Source organism: Malania oleifera, chromosome 1 (genome assembly GCF_029873635.1).
Source record: "Malania oleifera isolate guangnan ecotype guangnan chromosome 1, ASM2987363v1, whole genome shotgun sequence".
NCBI classification, from domain to species: domain Eukaryota; kingdom Viridiplantae; phylum Streptophyta; class Magnoliopsida; order Santalales; family Ximeniaceae; genus Malania; species Malania oleifera.
Window position 1 is genome coordinate 145,234,775 of NC_080417.1, and position 23,291 is coordinate 145,258,065.

Here is a 23,291-nt window from a genome sequence, read left to right on the forward strand (position 1 = left end):
AATAGAGTAAAATGGAGAAAAATAAAATAAGTCACTTAATAATTTCACGTTCATTAAGAAATTTAATTGGATTTATTTCCTCTGTCATTCATTTCTGCAAATTAAACATTTTAATTGTTGAAGTCCTCTCTCCCCGCTGGTCCCCTGCTTCAACTTCCAAATTCCGAACTATAGGCATAGATTATACTCTGAGTTGAACCTCTTCAGAGGGTCTCTGGGTGCTTCATGGGTTCTCGCCTCTCCTGTCTGCTTCTGAAGATCAATATTTTCGAACCCAGAAGCAGAAACCTTCCATCCCAATGTTCAACCCCTGCAATATTTGGCACCATTGTCTTTCTCCACACGCTCCAATTGCCATGGAGCGGGAAGCGAAGCCGCAACTCCGTTGGGTTATGCCATGGTTGCTTTTTGGAACTCTTCTCACTATTACGGAGGATCTGTTTGTGCGCAATGCAAGAATAAGACACGAAAAGGTAGAAAATCGATTAATTTCGTTGTCTCTGCTATGCTTTGCTAAATGTTAATACGACGACATTGCAATGACATAGAAAACACATTCATAGAGCTCCTTAATTCTCAATGTACTGTCAATGAGAGGTCCGTGAGATTTTTGTATTGATTTTAATGAATCCAATGGGCGTGGACAATTCTTCATACCAGTGGGATTCGTTGATCTATATTCGCTTGCACACACTTAACATTACAAAGAAGTACACTTTTACTTGGAAGTGGAAAGATTTGTTTGTGAATAACACCAATTTTTGCGTGGTTCTTTGCCCTAGAATGGCACTGCCTTTGATTTCTTTATTTCTTTTTTTTTGTAAACCATCATGCCCCTATACAATAGCTATTGCATTTGTGTTCTATTCCATTCTACAAACCAAATGCAATTTTTGTTCGCGGCACCTGAATTGAAATACTCGCTCTTCATTGCCAATAAATTTAGGTGATTGGTGACATTAAAAAAATTGAGGAAGTTCTATAAATGCCATTGACAGTTAAATTCATGTTAAATAACTGATTTTATTTTCCCTTTTTAATTATATATGTTATTGTTACCAAGAATTGTGCCCTTTCCAATAGAATTTACCCAAATTTTCACAAGTAAAAATTTAGCTCTTTATGGGTTACTAATTATAAGAAAATTCATCAACAAAGTATCATTCACTCATGTTTAATACTTCTCTTTATATTGTTAATGATATTTCTATGTTGAATCCTTTACTAATTTATTTCGGGAAAAAATTTTATTTTTTTCCCATTAAAATCATGATGTGCAATGACCATGTGCCTTGAAACAAATTAACATGTTATGCAGTTCATTGTAGGCCAGTAATATAAACAACTTTTTGCGAAAAAAGGCAGTATTGCCTAACATTTATTTTATCTTTTAATATTGCAAAAATCTCTTTCTAGTTGAATTGCTCATTAATTTTTTCTGGTGAAAGTCCTAATGTCCTTGTACATTTTCCATGATGTACAAATCTTTCAAGATGTAAATGTCTTGTGTTAATTTTTAGAGTATTTTTTTCAAATGATGTATTTTGATCTGCCTAAAGTTACAAATTGCAACCTTGTTATGAGTGTCTACATTCTATCTGATGCATAACAAAATTATTTAAGAAAACAATCATCTGGTGATCGCATAAATTGGCGGAAAAGGATTCATATAGCCGACCCACCTAGTGGGACTAAGGCTTGGTTTTGTTATTGTTGTTGTAAAACAATCATCTGGTGCTTAATGTGAGGCCACAAGAGGAGTCACACTGCAAAGAAGAAGAAGAAGTTGGTGAGAGTCTTTTATGACCTAATTGTTGTGGCATGGTGCACAGGATGGGGTTACAAGCATTATTAGAGTCTCCTACCCACCCCCCCCCCCCCCGGGGCGGCGGAAAAAGAAAAAAATTCTTAAGTTCTATTTTTCCCTAGTAAAGCTATTGGAGTAAAGAAGCCTAAAATTAATTAACACAGATTACTTTTTTTAAATTAATTTTTTAAAATAAACTTTTAGCAGTTTAAATATTTTCCATTTCAGTACTAAATTTAATATGACGGGTCTATAGGTCTTTTTTATGACGTGAAATTTCACAACCTGCCAAAACGACCCGAGCATATCTTGCTCAAACCCCAGAGTTTGCCAGATCCTCATAAATCCACCTTCCATTTGTGCAAACTTGTGACACATGGTGGCAGATTCAACGAAGTTGAGAAAATATCGATGTTCATCAAGACAGGAGCTTCTAGGTTATTTTCTCTTTATTCAAGGGATGAATTGTTCTGATGCTTTTTCCCCTTTCATTGGCTTTCTTTCTCTTGTGAATTATTTGAGGAATAAGTTTTGTTAGGTAATTTCCAATCTATATCACTAGATTTATCCTTGTTGTTAAAGATCTAAGATGTGCTATCTGAAACATTTAATTTTCCTGATAGTTACTGAAAACTTCTGTTTCAACATAATAACATCTGTAGATAAAATCTACAGAACAGAATTTTGTAATATATAACATGTAAACTCAATATTTCATCTTCGATTGCAATTTTATGGGATGATTCTGACTCTAAACTAGATTATTAATTGAGGGAAGCCAGATCTGAATCCCCAATTCATCATAATGGTTTCAAATTTGCAAATCTAGATAATTCATGCGATCTGCTCTAAAGCGATATGCTTGTAATTGAAGTTTGTTCTACCCCGTTTCCTGTGTTAGCTTATGAAAGGTATGACGCGTGTGACTCTGTATTTTTAATTTAGAAAGTATATTTTTTTTCTTTTGTTGCTTCTCAATATATATTTTACCATATATTTTTTTAATAATAATTTTCTTATTATATTTGACATGTTACCAGATTGAATCTTGCTCTTCCTTTTTATGATGATATCTTTATCATGTAAAAGCTGCTTAAAGATGGAAATTGATTTGTTTAGTGCTTTCAATTTTTTAAAAGCATTTATATATATATATATTTTTATGTTATATTTATTTTTGTTTCTTTGTATCAAGTTATATTTGTTATTTTTTTTCCATAATGCAAAAGTAAAATAGCGGCACTCCAGCAGCATGCAGGATGCAGCTTAATTGTAGGCATATTCTTATGCTTTAGCTTGCAAAGCACAAAATGCCTTCTGTCATACTTTTTATCGAAGTCATTTTATGTGAAAGGGCATTGGGAACAGGGGTTTGGAAGATGGATTTTGGGTTCAAGTCTAAGGAAACAGCCTCTCTGCGTAACATCAGGGGTGAGGCTGCATATGCTGTAATGACCCTCCCCCTAACCTCGCAAAGTGGGGAGCCTTATGGTCCAAGGATCCCCTTTTTATTTATTTATTAATATATAAGTTATAGGCATTGTTTGTGGCAATGCATGGAATCCTAGTAGCTTAGAAATAAGTTAAATTCCATGTTCTTATTTGCTTTAAATATAATCACACATATACTTCAAAATAAAAATAAAAATTCTTACTTGCATCAGAGGCCCTAAACCAAAATTTAAGGTGGCCATTAACAATGACAAGAGCTATTGCTTCGGAAACCCCTTGCAATGTTCTCTCATCTCTCTTCGCTTGTTAGTTGTTACTTGTTATTGCTTCTTGGTGTCGTGGCTGCCATAGAATATGAAAGGAGGGAATTCCTATCAATCCATTCGGATTGAAGGTTTCCTTCAATCTGAAACTGGATAAAGTGGGTAAGGGAGATTTTCTGTTTGCTCTTGAGCATAATTCTGAAGTTAAACTGATGGGTGAGGATTTATGTGGAAGTGGCGAAATGATCTTTCCGTAGTCTGGATTTGATTTGCAGGCTGGGAAGGGGTTTTCTAAGCACTTTGTGAGGTATTAGTCAGTGATTCAACCAACAACACTTTGGAAGTTACATTTTTCAATGTTCATTCCTGTAGGACCAAAAGGGATGCATGGGGAAAATTCATGCAAGAATTCTGTGCAGTGGTTAGCGTTTTTCAAATGGAAAGGATGGTGTTCGCTAAGATTTACAGAGGGGCAGTCATTCTTGGAGCCAGGTAGTGTTGGTGGAGAAGAATAGGATCTGTGATAAATGTGGTTGTGTGATGCACGCACAGCAGCCACAAGTGATGCAGTGGATGCAGTGACATGTAGAGCAGCAGCTGCTGGTGATATGCAGACCTGTGGTGCAGCAGCAGTTTGATTGTCCATCATCGGTGGGACATCTAAGTATGGGGCTATGGCTCTACTGGCGGAGGCTGCTAAGGATTTCATTGGGGGATGGGAGTGCGGTGAAGGGGGGTTGAAGTGGGCTGGGGGTGTCTGACCATCACTTTGGACTTGGGCTGAATTTTGGGTACTCCTGGATTTGAGGACTTGGGCCGACAGTAAACAGTCCGCAAGTCCAAATGTCATTAGTTGTGAGTATTGTGATCTGGCCCGGCTTCCCGCCCAATGGAACTTGAATAAAAGCCAGCAGTCTCTTGAAGCTTATAGCAGTTTAGATCATAATGGGCTTCTTGGCCAGACCCAAAATTCTTATTATCACAATTCACAAAGAAGGTAATGAGCCAACTACAGATTTTAGAAACGGACTATATAAGCCCACACAGCCAACTCTCATATGGAGATGGCCCTTGCCCTTTCTTAGAACAGGTTTACCGCTTGTTTGCAGGAAAAGGATTCCAAGCTTTCCACCATGCAACACGGGATTGGTAGGGTGAATCCGAGGCAGCCTCCAATCAGGGACAGTAGCAACTTGGTTAGTCTTGGGAACTCAACTTGTGATCCTGATTTTTCCTCAGGTTGGTTGCTGCCATGATGAGGGCTTGATTAAGAAGTTGCCCTCAGCATTAGCTGATGAAGCGGCTTGCCCTAAGGTTCACAAAGGTGATGCGGATAGCATACAGAGGTTGGCTGCTGATGAGGGGGTAATTCTTCTGGTAAGGGAAGGAATTTTGAGAAGTTTTATTTTCACCAGGTGGACAAGCAAGATAATTGTTTTGGGAAAACCAGAAAGAATGTAATAAACAATGCTGAAGGTACTTTGTATTGTGAATTCCCAGAAATTTTCAACCTCAAAACAGCACAGGATCTCTCTCTCTCTCTCTCTCTCTCTCGCATAACCAAATCTCTCTCCCTATGCATATGGTGATAAGGAGGCTCCTTTTGTAGGCTCTGTTGAACCAAACAGTACAGATCAAAGGAAAATCCTTCAATCTATCTTTGGACAATGTTGTGGGGATCTCCATTTTGCTTGTGGTTGAGAACAATGTCGTTCGTAACTGGTGGATCAGGTTTTTGAAAGAGTCATCATAGTTTGCTGATGGGTTGTTGGTGTTTGGTCGGATGGAAAGGGGTTTTTGAGAGTGTTTGTGAGGTTATCATGCAATAATGGATGTCAATCAATTGGAAGAAGGTGTGAAAGTTCTTGGAGTTAGGGTTTAGGTGGAAAGGTAATAGATTTTCAGTGTTCGTTCTTGGCAGCACAAAGGGAGATGGACGGTGAAGCTTCGCGAGTGATTTCTGTGAGTTAGCTAAGGAGTTCCGCATGGATTTTGGAGGTTTCGCTGCAGATGGCCCTTTAGTACCCGATTGTGGAGTCAGGTGGTGTTGGAAGGAAATAAAGGCAAAGGTGAGGGTCCCTGTTGTCAAGATCCTTTTGGAAATCAAGACATGTTGGTCAGAGGAGGTGAGAGGTGCTGTAGGTGTGGAGTCGCGCTTCAGATGAAGGAACCTGGGCTTTTGAAGATGGTTTCATTGCAGACCAACTGGAACTGAATGAGAAGAAAGCTAGGGTTCTGGTGGGGGGTGCGTTTCTCTCAAGGGCAACTAGGGTTGCATTTGGGGGGGAGGTTGCAAAGAGTAGTGGGCTGAGTGGTATGTTTCTCGTTTTGGACCTGGCATATTTAATTGAAAAAGGAGGCACATTTTTTTATCTGAACTGGGCCATTTATTTGAGCAAGGCCAAGGCTTAGGTAAGTCTGAGTTGGGCTTTAATGAGGAGTCTAATGGTGGGTCTCATTCTTGGGGCTTCACACTGAAGGATCAAAGGTGGTAGTCAGGTTGGTTGTTGGGGAAATGGGGATCTAGGTAGTTCCTTGCTGGATCCTAGTAATGGAAAAGCCCAGATTTCAATCCTTAGAGTTCTATAGATGAGCAGTGGGGAAGAGGAATTCTATACACTTCAATAATGGAACCCATTCTCAGTCTCCAGCAATCCAAGTTATGAATCAAACTGAATGAGCTTTGGTTCAAATCCAGAATATTAGTAGTTCAGAGTCAAAACTTGACCGTCGTGTTAAAAACACAACTAGTCTCGAAGAGGTTTAAAAGGTGGGTGGAAAGGTGTAAAAAAACTAGAGGCTGCTTTTTGGGGAAATGCTGATGCTTTTTGTCATAATTCTGACAAATGTGAGAGAAGTAATGTGTATGCTTGTCTAAAGGTGGCTTATATGGGTGTGCTGAGATGAGGAAGGTGTTTGAAGAGGAGAGAAAATTCTGATGAGGCAGCAGCAAAGCTTTTTAGGAGAGATTCTAGGAGAGAACTTAGTATATTGGAAAAAAAGGAGGTTCGGTGTAGCAATGGGGAAAGAAAAGAAAAGAAGGAAAAGAAATGGGGGAATTTTTTAGATTCAACAAGGATTAATGGAGCCGACCCCACCTAGTGGGACTAAATGCTTGTTGTTGTTGTTGTAGAAAGTGATGGTGTTAGTGAGTTTGACTGTGGTTGGGGGTTGTTGTTGGATGAAATTCGAAAACTATATGGCTTTGTTTCTGATTCTTCCAACAAAGTACGGGATTTATCTTATCTTCATTTTCCCTAACAGAAGCTTTGGAGGGAGTGTTAATTTTTGCTAATGATGGATTGGTTAACAATTTACAGAATAAGGATGGAATTTTGCCTACTCCTTGGAGGAGGTTCCTAAGAAGGAGTTTGAAGCTCAAGATCCTTTTGATAAAATGGATTTAAAATTGACTGATATTAGAGGAAATGAAGTGCACTTGGATGGTGGCAAGAGTTGAAAGATGAAGGGTCAAAGGGAATTAGCAAATTTGAAGAGTTTGCTGATTTATAATGGAAAAGGTTTGATAAGGGATTCCTTGGTTAATATCTCTAGTTTATTTTTTTTGTGATTTTCTTTTCCTCTTCTTTTTGGGTTGTTATGTGGTGGACTCATTGTCTCTATATGTTGTGCCTTCCTTTTCTCCTATCTAATATAGCTTCTTTTATTATACATAAAAAAATCCTAGAATTTTCAAAACAAGATTCAAATGTGAAGAGTAATAAGGACAAGGAAATGGAGAAATTGGGTGATATGTCAGATAATGATAGTGATGATGTTAGTGAATTTGCGAATGAGGGTATTTTTATTTTGGATGGGGTTTGAGATTAGCGTGGCTATGTAGGGCTGCAAACAAAACTAGTTACTTCGAGCGGCTTGGGAACTTGGCACGATTATGAAGCCCAATTTTGAGGCTCATTTGATAAACAAGCCAAACCTAAACATGGACAAGCTCAGATTGTTTCAACTCATAAGCAGCTTGGTTGAATGCTTGGTTGTACTCTTTTGAAATGCTTGTTTGATAAGGCTTATTTTAGTCTAAAAGTTGGAATTGTCTAGGTGTGGGCTTGTTTATTCCAAACTCCATAACATGAATTAGTGATAGAGTAGCCCAAGTGATATAGGACAAGAAATAAGATCTTGGGAAGATCCTTGCTGGAAAATAATTAAGAAGAGTTGGGTTAAGGAATTGTTGGGTTTAATTAGTAGTTATTATGTAGTTTGTTTAATTAGTATAATATTATGTGTATTTTGGGGGCTTGTTTGTAATATTTGTGTGAATTAGGGGTATGTTTGGAATTCATGTAGTTTTAGGGGTATGTGTGTAATTTTATGTGTTTAGTTTTTCTTATAAATAGTGTGTGAAAGACATGTTGTAAGTTAGTTGTTGATGAATTTGAATTGTTGATTGAACGTGAGTTTCTACGTGGTGTCCCTTCTCTCCTCCCTTCCTCTCTTCTATTTCTTCTAGTCTCTCCCAAGGCTGCAGAACCTTGATGCTGCCGCTGCATCACCAAACCAATAGGTTGTCTTGGTGGGGGAGGGGGCAAATAAATCCTAAGGCAATATTTATAAGTCTTTTTTCACCTTTTATCTATTAATACCCTTATAGATTCTCGCCTCTGATAGCTTAGGTTCTAAACCAAGTCGTTCGTTAGTAGTTCAATAGCTTAGCTGGGTGAAGGCTCGTTGAACTTGTTTAGTTGCACAAATGAACTAGCATGAGCAAATATATTCAAGCTCAGTTTACACGCAGCTCGAGCTCAAGTTCAATTTATTTTTTATTTTTGATAACAAAGAAAGATGTATTAAAGAGAGAGAGTATGCAAGCTAGGCAAGGAAACAAAATTATTGGAAAAAACAAAAACAGAAACAACAGATTAAAATTTTCTTTTCGTGTTCAAGTTAATAAAAAATTAGATTAAGCATGGTAAAGATTGCCTTGGCTTGTCTCATTTGCTGCCCTATGGCTATGTTTCTAACTCATCTGATTTACTTAGCGATTTATTGTATATGGCACCGTCCTTGGTGGAAGGTTTAGAGGAGACTTTTATTATTGAGGTGGATGGTTTGGGTAAGGGGCAACATAAGGAAGGAATTTTGCCCACTCCAGTTGTTAAGGTTGATCAGAAGGATTTAGAAGCTCAACAATTGAAGATGGGTTTGTTTTTTTCTGGTCCAGGAAGTAATGAAGTTCAGTTGGATGGAGGTAGAAATTGAAGAAGGGACAATGTGAATTAGCAAACTTGAAGTCCACAGTGAACTATAAGGGCAAGGGCTTAGAGAGGGGGTTCCAGTGAACTTTCTAGCTTGGTTTTTTTGTTTTGTTTTTTATTTATTTTATTGTTATTGAGGGTATCAAGTCCTCTTTTATGTTGTAATCTCCTTTTTCTTTCTTAATATATATATTCCTGTATTATTAAAAAAAAATTGCATTGTTGAAGCACATGACCCAAGTTTTCATGTTAAACTTCATAGATCATTTTTATGAAAAGAGGATCTTTAAGCTACTTCAGCACAATATTATAAATGTGTCTTCCGTCCAACTTCCACCCATTTTATTTCCTTATATAAAGTTTCACTCTATTGTGCTAAAATTTATTTCTCAAATCTATGTCCTCCTTCAAACAGTTCACATCATGAGCAACTAATATATTTTAAGTGGTTAAGCAAAAACTTCAGAGGAAATAACTGCTTCTATAAAAAATATGAAAATTTGAAGTGAATGAAATTTGAGTTTATATGAGCAGTGCATTGTTTGTTTTCTGTTGTTTTGTTTTTGTTTTTTTTGTTTTTTTGGTTTTTTTGTTTTTTTTGTACTTTTCTTTTTAGCAATATCGTATCTTAAAAACATATAATTCTTGAGGTTGAACAATTTATTTTTTTGTTTGTTTGTTTGTTTGTTTTTCTTTTTCCCTTTTTTGTATCTTTCTTCTTGGCAATATTGTATCTTAAAAATGTATGATTCTTGTGGTCAAACAATGTCTAATTTGGAATGGGTACTGGCAAAATGAATGAGTGGTTGGAGTGAATTTGCTTGGTTTTTTTGCTCTTCTTAACTTTGAAGACAGTTGAACAAATTCATGAGCCATTGATGATTATTTTTTTTATGTTAAAACATGAAATGTGGTTAAACTTGTTGTAAAAGTTCCATTCAAATTTGGTGCAATTTCAAACAATTGAACTTCAAAGGAATTTCTTACCAATACAAAGTAATTTAATTTAGGCAGCATCATAACTCTCCCCAAAAGTGAAGGCCAAAGTTCATTTACCTCTTTCTTGGTGTAATGGAAGAACTTGGCCTCGTCTTGTGGCTTGATCACTTTGTAGCTTAAGCTGCTAAGGTTTGTGTTCTAGTCAATCTCCTTTCAGTCAATAACCTATTTTATTTTTTATTTTTTATTTTTATACTTCATTTTTGTTTTAATATGACAGTCTTAATGTTGTCAATTTTATTTCTTTGTCTCCTTAACTATTTTCCTGCGGTATGTTTGCTTGGTTTCTTCATCTATTGGTTTTCTAATTTAGGTTGTGAGGGCGAGCCTTCTTAATTTTTGTCTGAATACCCTTTTCATCAGGTTTGCTTTCATTATATAGAAGAGATTTACATAGTTGTTGCCTGATTTTGAGCACTTAAATGCTGCCAGATTTTCAGCATTATTTACAGCCTAATCAGCATTATTTACAGCCTATTTGCCTGATTTTCAGCACTTAAATGCTGTCATATTTTCAGCATTTTTACAGCCTAATCAGCATTATTTACAGCCTAATTGCCTGATTTTCAGCACTTAAATGCTGTCATATTTTCAGCATTTTTTACAGCCTAATTGTCTGAATTATCTCCATTAACATCCCCCCTCAAATTGATACTGGGAAATCAAGAAGCATCAATTTGTCAACCAAGAACTGATGCCGGTGTCGAGAAAGAGCTTTAGTGAATATTTCTGCAGTTTGATGTTTGGTGGAAATGCGAGGAAGAGTAATCACTCTTTTGTCAAAGGATTCACATATGGAATGGCAATCGACTTCGATATGTTTCGTACGCTCATGGAAGTCAGGATTGGCGGTGATTTGAATAGCACTGGTATTATCACCATGAAGAGGAGTGGAATGAAGCTGAGAAAAACCATGTTCACCCAATAACCCACGAAGCCATGTGATCTTAGAGCATGTGGAAGACATAGCACAATACTTAGACTCAGTGGAGGACTTGGAAACTCTGTCTTGCTTCTTACTCTTCCAAGAAATGAGTGCATTGCCTAAGAACATGCACCAGCCAGTAACAGAGCGACGAGTATCCGCACATCTGGCCCAATCAGCATCACTATACCCCACCAATTGTAAGGAAGATTCCTTAGGAAAGAACAACCCGTGTGTAGAGGTGCCCTTCAAATATCGGATAATGTGGCGGACAGCGGCTAAATGAAGATGTCGAGGAGCTTGCATAAATTGACTGACTTGCTGCACAGCAAAAGAAATATCAGGACAAGTAATCGTTAAGTAGTTCAAACTCCCAACAAGCGGCCGATCCAAGGATGGATCTGATAGAAACTCGCTTTCCTCTTGACCTAGCCAATGAAATCACTTCTTGTACCTTAAGGCCAAAAAGGTATTGTAGGAGACCAAGATCTTTGATGTGAAAAGAGGCCTTGACATGCTGCTGTAATTGCTTAATTAACTTAAAATATTAGAGCCAGTAATTACAATGTCATCAACATATACCAAAAGCAATACAATTCCTCCAGAAGTCTTTGAAAGAAAAAGAGAGGAGTCAAACTGACTATGAGTAAAATGAAAAGCAAGCAGGGTAGAGCGAAATTTATCAAACCATGCCGCAGAGCTTGTTTTGGTCCATACAAGGATCGGCATAGCGACAAACCTCTGAGAAAGGTTTAGCAAACATGCCGGGAGGTGGAGACATATAGATTTATTCGTTTAAATCCCCATGTTGAAAAGCATTCTTCACATCCATCTGTCGGAGAGACCACCCCTGCGATGCGGCAAGTGCCAAGATAATCCGCACAATAGTCATTTTGGCAACAGGTGCGAAGGTCTTTTCATAATCAATACCATACTTTTGCCGGTTCCCAAGAGCCATGAGATGGGCCTTATATTTGTCCAATGACCTATTAGACCAAAACTTGACTGAGTACACCCATTTACAACCAATAGGTTTGACACTAGAGGGACAAGTCACAAGATCCCAAGTGATTATTTTGAAGAGCTTGGATTTCTTCTTGCATGGCTTGCTGCCAACATGCTTGGGTGGCTGCCTGGGTATATGAGTGAGGAACAGAAACAATGTCGAGAGTGGCAGTAAGTGAGGTATGAGGAAAGCCATACCTATTTGGTGGATGTGTAACCTGGGTGGAGCGCCGAGGAACCGCAGAATCAGATGACAGATCAATGTTTGGAAGGGGCGTTGAAGAAGGAGGAGGACGTCTATGATACACCACACCTGGTTTAAATTGCTCAATAGAAGAAGACACATCATTAAAAACAGGAAGAAGAGTAATAGGAGTATCAGAAATAACCTGAGACTAAAAGTGTGGAATGACGGCCAACAGTGTGAACGACAGCCACGGTTGGTGAATGACAGCCAACAGTGTGAATGATGTCCACAGTTGGTGAATGACGGCCACAGTTGGTGAATGACGGCCACCTACCATGGTAGGTAAGCCACCGCCATCTACTATGGTGGGTGAGCCACCACCACCTACCATTAGATCTTGCCACAAGCCAGAGACTATAAATTGAGACCCCCCACTGAAGCTAAACTACACATCTCAATTGCAAGTTGTGTCCTCTTTTGTTTTTCCATATTTTATTCTCTGTGTACATGTTAAATAGGGACCCGAGTATGTAAAGAATACACAATTGAATATACAATTGATTCATTCTCATTCTCTACTTGGTATCAGAGCTCAGGTTACTCTAAAACCCTAAGCAATCCATGGCTGCCCAAAAAGAAGATAGCCATGAGTCTAGCCAGTCGGCAACCCAGGAAGGAGAGTCAGAGATAACCTCCTCCATAGGCTCGGCCGGCGTATTCGAGAATTCCCCACTCCATCTTACTGTTGAAAAATTCAATGGTAAGAATTACAGAGAATGGGCACAGTCAATCAAGCTTGTTATCGACGGTAAGGGAAAGCTCGACTTTCTTTCTGGCAAGACTCGGTGACCGCCTCTTGCCAATGCAGTGGCATCCCAGAAATGGCAGTCTGAGAACTACTTGATAACGTCATGCTTAATACACTCTATGAAGCCAGCCATTGGCAAAACGTACCTATTTCTCCCGACGGCAAAGGACGTGTGGGATGCGATGCGTGAGACATACTCCGATGCTGAAAATGCTTCCTAGATTTTCGAGTTGAAGACGTGGCTATGGCAGATGAAGCAAGGAGATCGGGAAGTCACGGAATAGTACACCGAGATGTTCGGACTTTGGAAAGAACTCGATCTCAGCTGCAAAGAGGAATGGGAATGCACGGGTGACACTGTACGTTTCAAGAAGAAGATGGAGAACGAGAGAGTATTCAAGTTTTTGGTAGGGCTGAACCGAGAGCTTGACGACGTGAGGAGCAGGTTTCTAGGTTGCTGGCCATTGCCCTCCATTCGAGAAGTCTTCTCTGAGGTTCGGTGTGAGGAAAGTAGGAGGAATGTGATGTTGAAGGTGCAAAACAAGTTTGGGCACGAGGCATCAACACTTATAACCCCGTGGGCCTCATACTAGATCCAGCCCAAAACAGTCCAGAAGGCCCTATTGTGAGCATTGGAAAAAAATAAACGGGCCATACTAAAGACACTTGCTGGACCTTATATGGCAAGCCTGCGGATTGGAAGCCCAGACAGCCCAATAAAGCCCATGGTCATCAGGCCTCCACCGAAACCCAAGTAATAAAAATACCCACAGAAGCCCATGGCCCGACAACTTCTAGTGGGGGATTTAATTCTGACCAACTTGCGAAAATATATGAGCCATTTTCCAATTTCCAAGCCTCGGGTTAGTTCACTAATACTATGTCATTTGGTTCTTTAGCCCACAAAGGTACTTTTTTGACAGCCCTTAGTGCCACTCCTTATTTTACCCCTTGGATTATTGACTCTGGTACATCTGACCATATGACCGATGCTCATAATTTATTTTCAACATACTCACCTTGTGCCGGTAATTTAAAAGTCAAAATTGCAAATGGGACTCTATCCCCTGTCGCTGGCAAAGGGAGTATTCCTATTTCTGAATCTATTACTCTTGAATCTATCCTCCATGTTCCTAATTTATTGTGCAATTTGCTGTCTATTAGTCAGTTAACCAAACAATCTAATTGCTCAGCTAAATTCCTACCCTCTCATTGTGTCTTTTAGGACATATCATTGGGGAAGATGATTGGCAGAGCTAAGGAATGTGAGGGGCTCTACTACTTCGACATAGCTAATGTGAATGGACCGTGTCCTACTGTTTGTAATTCTGCATCTAGTCATAGGGAAAGTGAACTTTTGTTATGGCACAAAAGGATGGGAGATCCTAGTTTTCAGTATTTGCAACACTTATTTCCTTCAATATGTTTGAATAAAATTGCCTTGGATTTTCAGTGTGAAGTGTGTGAACTTGCCAAACACCATCGTACTACTTTTCCTAGATCTCAGTATAAACCAACCATGCCATTTAGTCTGATTCACAGTGATCTATGGGGACCTTCTCGTACTCTTAATAGGACCTATACAAAAAGGTTTATTACTTTTATTGATGATCACACTCGTCTGCGTTGGGTATATTTATTGACTGATAAAACTGAGGTTCGATCAGTCTTCATGAATTTTCATTCTATGATACAAACCTAGTTTCACACAAAAGTCCAAATCCTTCGTATTGACAATGGTACTGAGTATTTCAATCACTCCTTGGGCATGTATCTTCAAGAGAATGGTATTATCCATCAAAGCTCTTGTGTTGACACCCCTCAACAAAATGGGGTTGCTGAACGGAAAAATCGACATATCCTTGAAGTTGCTCGTGCCCTGTTGTTCTCCAGTCACATGCCAACAAAATTTTGGGGTGACTCAATTTTGACAGCCACATATCTCATTAATCGAATGCCTAGTAGAGTCCTATCCCTTGCAACTCCACTTCAAAAACTTCAAGAGATTTTTCCTAATTCTAGGCTCGGCTCACATGTTTTGCTTTGTGTCTTTGGGTCCACTGTATTTGTTCACATTCACGTGCCCAAGTGAAATAAATTGGATCCCAAAGCACTTAAATGTATCTTTCTTGGTTACTCTCCCACACAGAAGGGTTACAAATGCTATGACTCGATCTCCCAAAAACTCTATGTTAGCCTGGAGGTCACCTTCTTCAAACATACCCCCTACCACTCGCTTCAGGGGGAGTCCTTGAGTAAAGCTTGACCATCAAACTCAGACTACTTCGATATTGCCGTTTTCGAGACCACTCCATACCCTATATCCGCTCCTTTGCCTAGTATAGAGGGAAACTTGATCTCAGGGGGAGATGCAGAAATACAAACAAATAGGGAAATACTTGTCTACTCAGAGAGGTCAAAATCAAAGTCTAATGAGACACTCACTTTTGAAGCACCGAAAGAGTCAGAACCGGTGATAGTTCCAACTCCTCATGAGTTCGACTCCAATCCCGACCAGGTAAAACATGACTTTTCCATTGCTTTCAGAAAACGACGTCGTTCATGTACTCTCCACCCTATCTCAAAATTTGTATCTTACAATGCTCTTTCTGCCAAGTGTCATGCATTTACTTCTAACCTTGACAGAATCTAGATTCCTAAAAACATTCAAGAAGCCTTGGAGATTCCAGAGTGGAGAGAGGCAGTGATGGAAGAGACAAGGGCACTAGAAAAGAATGGAACTTGGGAGGTGATGACTTTGCCAAGGGGGAAGAAACCAGTGGGCTGTAAGTGGGTGTTCACAGTAAAGTACAAGACTGATGGCATAGTAGAACGACACAAAGCCTGCCTTGTGGCAAAAGGGTTCACTCAGACATACGGTATTGACTACACCGAGACGTTTGCACCAATAGCAAAGCTGAACACTATACGGGTTCTTTTGTCCCTGACAGCAAACCTGGACTGGCCACTCCATCAGTTTGACATCAAGAATGCTTTTCTGAATGGTGAGCTAGAAGAAGAAGTGTTCATGACGCTACCTCCAGGATTTTGCAAGGAGGGTAAAGAAACCAGTGTGTGTAAATTGAAGAAATCCTTGTATGGACTCAAGCAATCACCGAGGGCGTGGTTTAATAGATTTGCAAAGGTGATAAAGAATCAAGGATACCGACAGGGGTAGTCAGATCACACTATGTTCTTCAAACAGTCCAATGAGGGAAGGAGGACCATTTTGATTGTGTACGTCGATGACATCATTCTCATTGGAGATGACATAGGAGGGGTGGTGAGATTGAAGAAGATCCTAGCCATAGAGTTTGAGGTAAAAGACCTAGGTCAAATGCGACATTTCCTGGGAATGGAGGTCGCCAGATCAAGGAAGGGAATTAGTGTCTCCCAGAGAAAGTATGTACTTGACCTTTTGACCGAGACCGGCATGCTTGGTTGTAAACCAAGCGATACTCATATCGAGGTAGGAAAAAGAACTAAAGATGTAGGAAAGCCTATGGATAGAGAGAGATGTCAGAGACTAGTAGGTAGATTGATCTACCTCTCTCACACTAGACCTGACATTGCTTTCGCTGTAAGTGTGGTCAGTCAACACATGGACTCACCAAAGGAGAGTCACCTAGTAGTAGTATATAAGATTCTCAGATATCTGAAAGGCTCTCCAGGGCGAGGACTATTCTTCAAGAAAGGTGACAGTAAGAAGGTAGAGATCTACACAGATGCGGATTGGATAAGATCAGCAAAAGACAGATGGTCTACTACCGACTACTATACCTATGTTTGGGGAAATCTAGTAACATGGAGGAGTAAGAAGCAGAGTATGGTAGCCAGAAGAAGTGTCGAGGTTGAATTCAGAGCTATTGCACAAGGGATGTGTGAAGGGCTATGGTTACAAAAACTTTTGGAAGAGCTACACATCACAGTAGAGCTCCCCATTAAACTCTATTGCGACAACAAAGCCGCCATTAGTATTTCTCATAATCCTCTTCAGCACGACAGGACTAAACATATAGAAGTGGACAAACATTTTATAAAGGAGAAAATTGAGAAGGGGACAATTTGCATGACCTATATCCCTACAAGAGAACAATTAACAGTATTTTCACTAAGGGATTACAGAGATCTAGCTTTGAAGAGTTTATTTGCAAGTTGGACGTGATCAATATCTATGATCCAACTTGAGGGGGAGTGTGGAATGACGGCCAGCATTGTGAACGACGACCAAGATTGGTGAATGACGGCCAGCAGTGTGAACAACAACCACGGTTGGTGAATGATGGCCACCTACCATGGTGGGTGAGCCACCACCACCTACCATGAGATCTTGCCACAAGCCAGAGGCTATAAATTGAGACCCCCCACCAAAGCTAAACTACACATCTCAACTGCAAGTTGTGTCCTCTTCTGTTTTTCCATATTTTATTCTCTGTGTACATGTTAATGGGGACTTGAGCATGTAAAGAATACACAATTGAATATACAATTGATTTATTCTCATTCTCTACAGAAATAAATATTTATTTTCAAAGAAAATCATATTCCGGGAGATCTGTAATTTGTTTGCATGAGCATCATAACAAACAAATCCTTTCTGAGTAAGACTATATCCCATAAAGGCACACGTGACAGATTGGGCAGCAAGCTTGTGACACTCAACAGGTGGTAGATGAACAAAACAAACACACCCAAAAGTATGAAAGGATTAATACTCAGGAGATATGCCAAATAATCGAAAATAGGGAGAATCATAATTTAGAGTGGCAGTGGGCAAACGATTGATCAAATAGACAACAGTAGATAAAGCTTCTACCCAGAACTTAGAAGGTACAGAAGAATCAATCAACAAAGTACGAACAACATCTAAGATGACGATTCTTACAGTCAGCAACTACATTTTGTTGAGGAGTATAAGGACAAGAACGCTAGGAAATGATCCCCTTTTTCTGAAGAAAAGTTTGAAAAGAATGAGAGAGTCGGAGTGTAAAGTTTTGATACAAGTACTGAACTGTGTCTCAACAAACGCAACAAATTTTTGAAAGATAGAAAACACATTAGCTTTAGAGCAGAGAAAATATATCTAAGTGAATCAACTATAATCATCAATAAACGTCACAAAATAATGATACTGACCATGAGAAATAACAGGTCTCACCCCCCAAACATCAGCACGCACAATCTCAAAGCAATTAGAAGTACGACTATCATGCGCAGGAAAAGGTAAAGTTTTACTTTTACGAAGATGACAAGTAGCCCAATTAAAAGATATAGGAGAAGAAGAAAAGGAATCTTTATTGCCCAAAAAACCATGTTTCATAAGATGAGCCAAGACAACAGGATTAGGATGACCCAATTTCTTATGCTAGACTTCATTATTATTGGCAGTAGCCATACAAGCAAGAGAAACAACACTAGGAATAGAAAACTGTAAAGGGAATAAACGTCCCACTTTAGATCCCTTTTGCGATCACCATCCTCGACACCTGATCCTGCACAAGACAGCCACCACGAGAAAAATGAACATCACAGTTATTATCTACCAATTGTCCAACAAAAATCAAATTGGTAGACAATCTAGGAGAGACAAAAAAATCGCGAAATGAAGAGACCAAATTACCAATAGCAGTAATTGGAAGAGTACTGCCATCAACAAGCTGAACATTCTGCGTGCCTCTATCTATACTTACGAACACCATGGAGACCCGTCATATGATTAGAAGCGCCTGAATCAACAATCCAAGAAGTTGAGTTAGCCGTACCTTGCAGGCCTAAGGCCGTAAAAGCAGACACAATCATCTGTTGGACCATCGCTAGTGTGAGAACAGACGAATCAGAGCTTATAGTGGGTGGCGCAGAAGAAGAAGAAGAGGATGTAACAGCAGCCTGAAAAGCTTGGGATTGGTGATTTTGAGGCCGCTCTTGACAATCTTTGATGATATGGCCTTCTTTCTTGCAGTAGTTACAAACTTTCTTAGGACAATTACGAGCAATATGACCCAACTCCTTGCAATTGAAACATTGCAACTTGTTCCTCCCTCTCCCTTTTGCTGCATATGCTACATTCACAGCCTCAAAAAATACCTTCTCAGAAGTCATACCCATCTGAGTGGATAACTGTTGTTTTTCACGCAATAAATCTCCCAAATAAATATCCAAAGAAGGAACCAGATTACGGTGCAATAATCTAGCTCGAACATACTCAAATTTAGGTCGAAGTTTCATAAAAAACTAATCGCGTTGACTCTCAGTATGAACCGCTTGAAGAGCTGTGAGTGTCATAGGGGGAACCTTAGCATGAGCAAAAGCAGAATACTTGCTCCAAATATTAATAAAACCAGAATAAAATTGTTCAATAGGTAAATTACCTTGACTGTAATTACTAATTTCCAACACCTATTGGAACTTTTGAGCACTGTGATCTTGGTGGTAAATACGGTGGAGATAATCTCACATAGCCTGAGCCGTAGTAAAACAACGAAGATTGGTCACGAGGTGAGACTCAATTGTTCCCAACAGCCAAGAGATCACCTTAGCATCCTTGACCTCCCATTGTGCAAATTCCTTTTCATCAGTGGGAACTTGAGCAGAACTATCAATATGATTTGATAATTTGTTCCCTTTCAAGAACGTTTTAAATTGGAATTCCCACGTAGAGAAATTCTTTCAAGTAAATCAAACAATAGTCTTTTCAATATACATGATGAAAGGCACTAAAAATAATAAGCCCAAGTAGTCAACCAAATAAACGGCAAGCCTAACTCAAATCAGGTCCAAATCCAAATAATAAGAGGTCCACAGACAACCAGATTACAAAAGCCCAGCAGAAATGAAAAAACCCGGATCAAACACGGAAGCCTAACTCGAAATACCTGCCCTGTGTGAAAAACGACACAGCAGAGGAAGAAACACAGCACCTTCGTTGATCACACCAGGAGTCGTCAAAGCTGCTGACCACCACAGAAACTGCCAACAGCCATAAAGATGCACAGCTACCACGAGATAAACACACGGAGGACAGTGTGTGCAGCTAAAAAAAAATTCTGACAGCCTCAAACAAAACTCAAAACCACCAAAGTGGACACGATAGAGAAGGCCGACGCCCACGAAAAGCAAGAAAGAACTTGCTGAAACCGAGAGAAAGAAAAAAAAACTGCGATGAGAATCACACCCTTTGATTAAGACAAAAACGATGGGATCAGAAGAGGGGCTCTAATACTGTGTTAATTTTGGTATAAATACCCTTTTCATGAGGTTTTCTTTCATTATATAGAAGAGATTTACATAGTTCTTGCCTGATTTTCAGCACTTAAATGCTGCCAGATTTTCAGCATTATTTACTGTCTAATCAGCATTATTTACAGCCTATTGCCTGAATTGTCTCCGTTAACAGGCCTTGGTTCAATGGTAAGGTTTGAGTGCAAGAAATAGCCTCTCTGCAAGCAGGGGTAAGGCTGTGTATACAGTGACAACCTCTCTCTACCCTCACAAAGCAGGGATCCTTGTGGCCCGTGGATGCCCTTTAAAAGCATTTTGCCCTCCTTTGCTGCTCATAATTTTCTTTATTAAGTTTGCTTCTTTTTCATGTATGTTAGATAGTGTTCTTATTGCAACTTCTTGCTACAATGCCTTACATGTATATTTCCTAATTTGTATGATTTTTGTTGCATCATCATTGTATGTATGTAAAACTATAAATAAGTTTTATTATTTATTGAATTCCTAAAGTGAAAGAATTAGGAAACCATGCCCAATCATATGCACAGCATAGTTTACTTTTTTGTTTTGTTTCTATCAATTTTGTTGGCATGATACAATGCACATTTCTTCACCGTGATGCTTGAAGCTAAGGCAATTGTGAGTTGGTTCTATCTTTTGATTCTTTATTGTTTGATAAATGGTGTGGTTTTCTTCTGCTGTATGAATTTTATCACGAACACAAAATAAAGCTGTACTTCAAGGAATTGATTTTGGCATTAACTTTGCACATGCATATGGAGTTTGTTGCTACTATCTGTTGCTTTGTGATTGAATTTTAGGACAATAAATAAGATCATCTCATTGCAGATAGTTTTGATCTTAAGCTGGCAATCTCTTGATTTGGCAGCGCAGTGGGTCTTCCTTGAGGTAGTGCAGTTCAGGGGAATAAAAGAATGGATGAAACTGGCAGGAAGCGTATTCAAGTAAAGGATGACAACTGGGCTAAACTAAAATTTGTGGAAGACATCATGACGAACATTTTCTTAAGGCTTCCTGTTAAATCTATCGTGATATGCAAAGCTGCTTGTAAACATTGGCGTAAATTTGTTCGAGATCCGCATTTTGTCAATGCCCACTTAAAATTGTCTAAACAAAACATTGGTTATATCATTCATCCTTGTATTGGTGCAAGTAAGGATTTTTATTTGATGAATGGTGATGATGGAGTAATCACTGAAAGGATTAGTCTTCCAGGTTTGGAAAATCTATCTTCTGTTCGCCTTATTTGTTCATTCAATGGTTTGATATGTTGTGTTGGCAATGCAAGCCCATCCGCAGACATGATTGACTTGAATATTCTTATCTGTAACCCTGCTACACGAGAAGTCCTGCTGCTTCCAAGAGCTGCCTCATCTCGAGAGGAATATTCAATTGGACTTGCGTTTGACCGTAAAACCAATGAATATAAAGTGTTTTGGTTTTTCAATGCAGCACGCAAGTCCCATCACAAGCATTATAAGTGTGAGATATATTCATCAATCACAGGATCATGGAAAAGCATAGGTAGTGTTGCGCACTTTCCCATGCGATCACTGCCTATTAAATGCTGTCCTCTGAGTTCCAGTCATGTGTGTATAGATGGGACTGCTTATTGGTTCATTAGTTCAAAAGATGATCCTTCAATCCCTGGTTCTATTCTTGCAGTTGATATGGAGGAAAATTTTAGAACAGTGTCTCTTCCACAAGATGTCACTGAACTCTCATTCTTGGTTGAACTTGAAGGTTTCTTGTCATTGGTTTCCATATATATTGACGAGAAAATTGTGCAAACATGGATTTTGTTTGATGAGTTTGATCAGACTACTTGGTGGAAAGAACGTGCAGACCATATTCCCATTGATGATCCTCAATGTTATTTCACTGCAGCTCTGCGACATCATGAAATTTTTTTCATAACGTCTTCCTGCTATCTCATCTATAATCTGGAGAATGGGTTGTGGAAAGACATTGATTTATGGGATCCTTTGGGAACAAATTATGCCTCTGCCTTTGCATACATAGAAAGCCTTCTCCCATGTGAGTACACAACTGGTCTGTAGTTGTTGAAGCTTCAATAACAGTAGATTCCTCTGTTAATTCGTGCACACACGAGCTCAGAGCTTTTATTTTCAGTCTAGTTTGAATATACTGCATAATGTGATGCTAAGTTTCTCTTTAGTTGTTGGGTTGGCTTGATTGGGCTTTCGGATTTATTGGTTTGGTTTCTTTTCTAATTTTTCTTTCACAGGCAATGGACGCATGGATTCTCGAGAAAACAATGTTTTCTAGAGGAGCAATGCTGTGGTATCCTCTTTCTCATGCATGGTTTTGGACGCCACCCCCTCCCCCTCCCTCTCCCTCTCCCTCTCTCCCTCTCTGTAGATTTTATGATTTTTGCAGTTTTTTTCTTCACTCTATTTCTAGAGGTGTGGACTGATATGTTCTTTATGCATGCATCCATTGCAGGGAAGGAGCATGAAGGTGTAGTGTCTGTGTTCTGGCCTTTCCTACTGTGTGGGCTCCTTGCGTGTGTATTTCGCTGTAAATTACATGGACATCGCGTCTTTTTGGGACAAACATAACTCTCTTTCGCTGTCATTTTATGTTTGTGTGTTAAGCTTGGCTCCTGGAGTGTGCCCTCCCGGGGCAAAATTTGGGATGCTATTTATGGTTTGGGAACACTGGTTCTTTTCTGTGTTCGTGCACTCTTATGCTTGCTATCCTTTATTATATTTTGCGTGATTTCCCTTTCAAACAATGGGTTAGATGCTATGGGATCATAAACTTTCAGCTCTTGTTACGTTTTATTACTATTTTGTTTTGTTTTAGCTTTTGCTGCATGCAATTCTCGTGAATGCACATACGATATTGCCATATTGGTTTGATGCCATAAACCTATTGATGGATTTGGTGTCTATTCAGCGCAACCCTATTAGAAGTTTTATAGTTCAAAATTAATTTTAAACTACTCTAATCTTATATTTTGGAGAACCCTTAGATTTGCTGTTATATTGCATTTGGATAAAATGTAATATAAGATTGAATTGAGATTTGTCGAAATTTATTCAAATCAAATCCAAAATTCAAAATTTATGCTTCAAAAGTTGTGATAGTCTTAACTGATAGGGAATAGTTTGGGGATGTGTACTGCCATGATTAAATATAAAAATAATTTTTTTTAATATGTTTATAGTAACATTCTTCCACTTTCTTTTTGCAAGCCAATCATAGCCTTTGTTTTTAATTTACATTTATATGTTATGTTTGGTTAGTGGTTGCTTGTTGAAGTAAACAAATCAGAGTTGTTCAATATATATTCCTTTTTTATTTTTTATTTTTTGTTTTTTTGTTAGTGTTGTTCTACCATATTGAAAAGATAGTGACGACAAA

At 38.9% G+C, this 23,291-nt stretch overlaps 1 protein-coding gene across 33 annotated transcripts; it reads left to right on the top strand.

Moving 5' to 3' along the window:
- Positions 1 to 2,059: 2,059 nt before the first annotated feature.
- Positions 2,060 to 22,696, top strand: LOC131145255 (F-box protein At5g49610). 33 transcript variants are annotated; one of them, XM_058094403.1, is made up of 5 exons: positions 2,060 to 2,244; positions 9,749 to 9,866; positions 20,730 to 21,938; positions 22,150 to 22,205; positions 22,368 to 22,696. In XM_058094403.1, the coding sequence occupies exons 3-4, from the start codon at positions 20,816 to 20,818 to the stop codon at positions 22,188 to 22,190; spliced, it is 1,164 nt and encodes a 387-aa protein (XP_057950386.1). In that variant the 5' UTR covers positions 2,060 to 2,244; positions 9,749 to 9,866; positions 20,730 to 20,815; the 3' UTR covers positions 22,191 to 22,205; positions 22,368 to 22,696. The 33 variants fall into 33 exon arrangements, with proteins under 33 accessions (XP_057950386.1, XP_057950389.1, XP_057950508.1 ...); XM_058094406.1 differs by having other exon boundaries at positions 20,770 to 21,938; XM_058094525.1 differs by having other exon boundaries at positions 20,770 to 21,938; positions 22,150 to 22,202.
- The last annotated feature ends 595 nt before the right edge of the window (positions 22,697 to 23,291 follow it).

Bases quoted from the DNA above. Each gene is read 5' to 3' on its own strand.
- LOC131145255 (XM_058094403.1), top strand. From the start codon at position 20,816: ATGGATGAAACTGGCAGGAAGCGTATTCAAGTAAAGGATGACAACTGG. The intron at 21,939-22,149 runs GTGAGTACACAA...TTTCTTTCACAG, and splicing joins CATAGAAAGCCTTCTCCCAT to GCAATGGACGCATGGATTCT.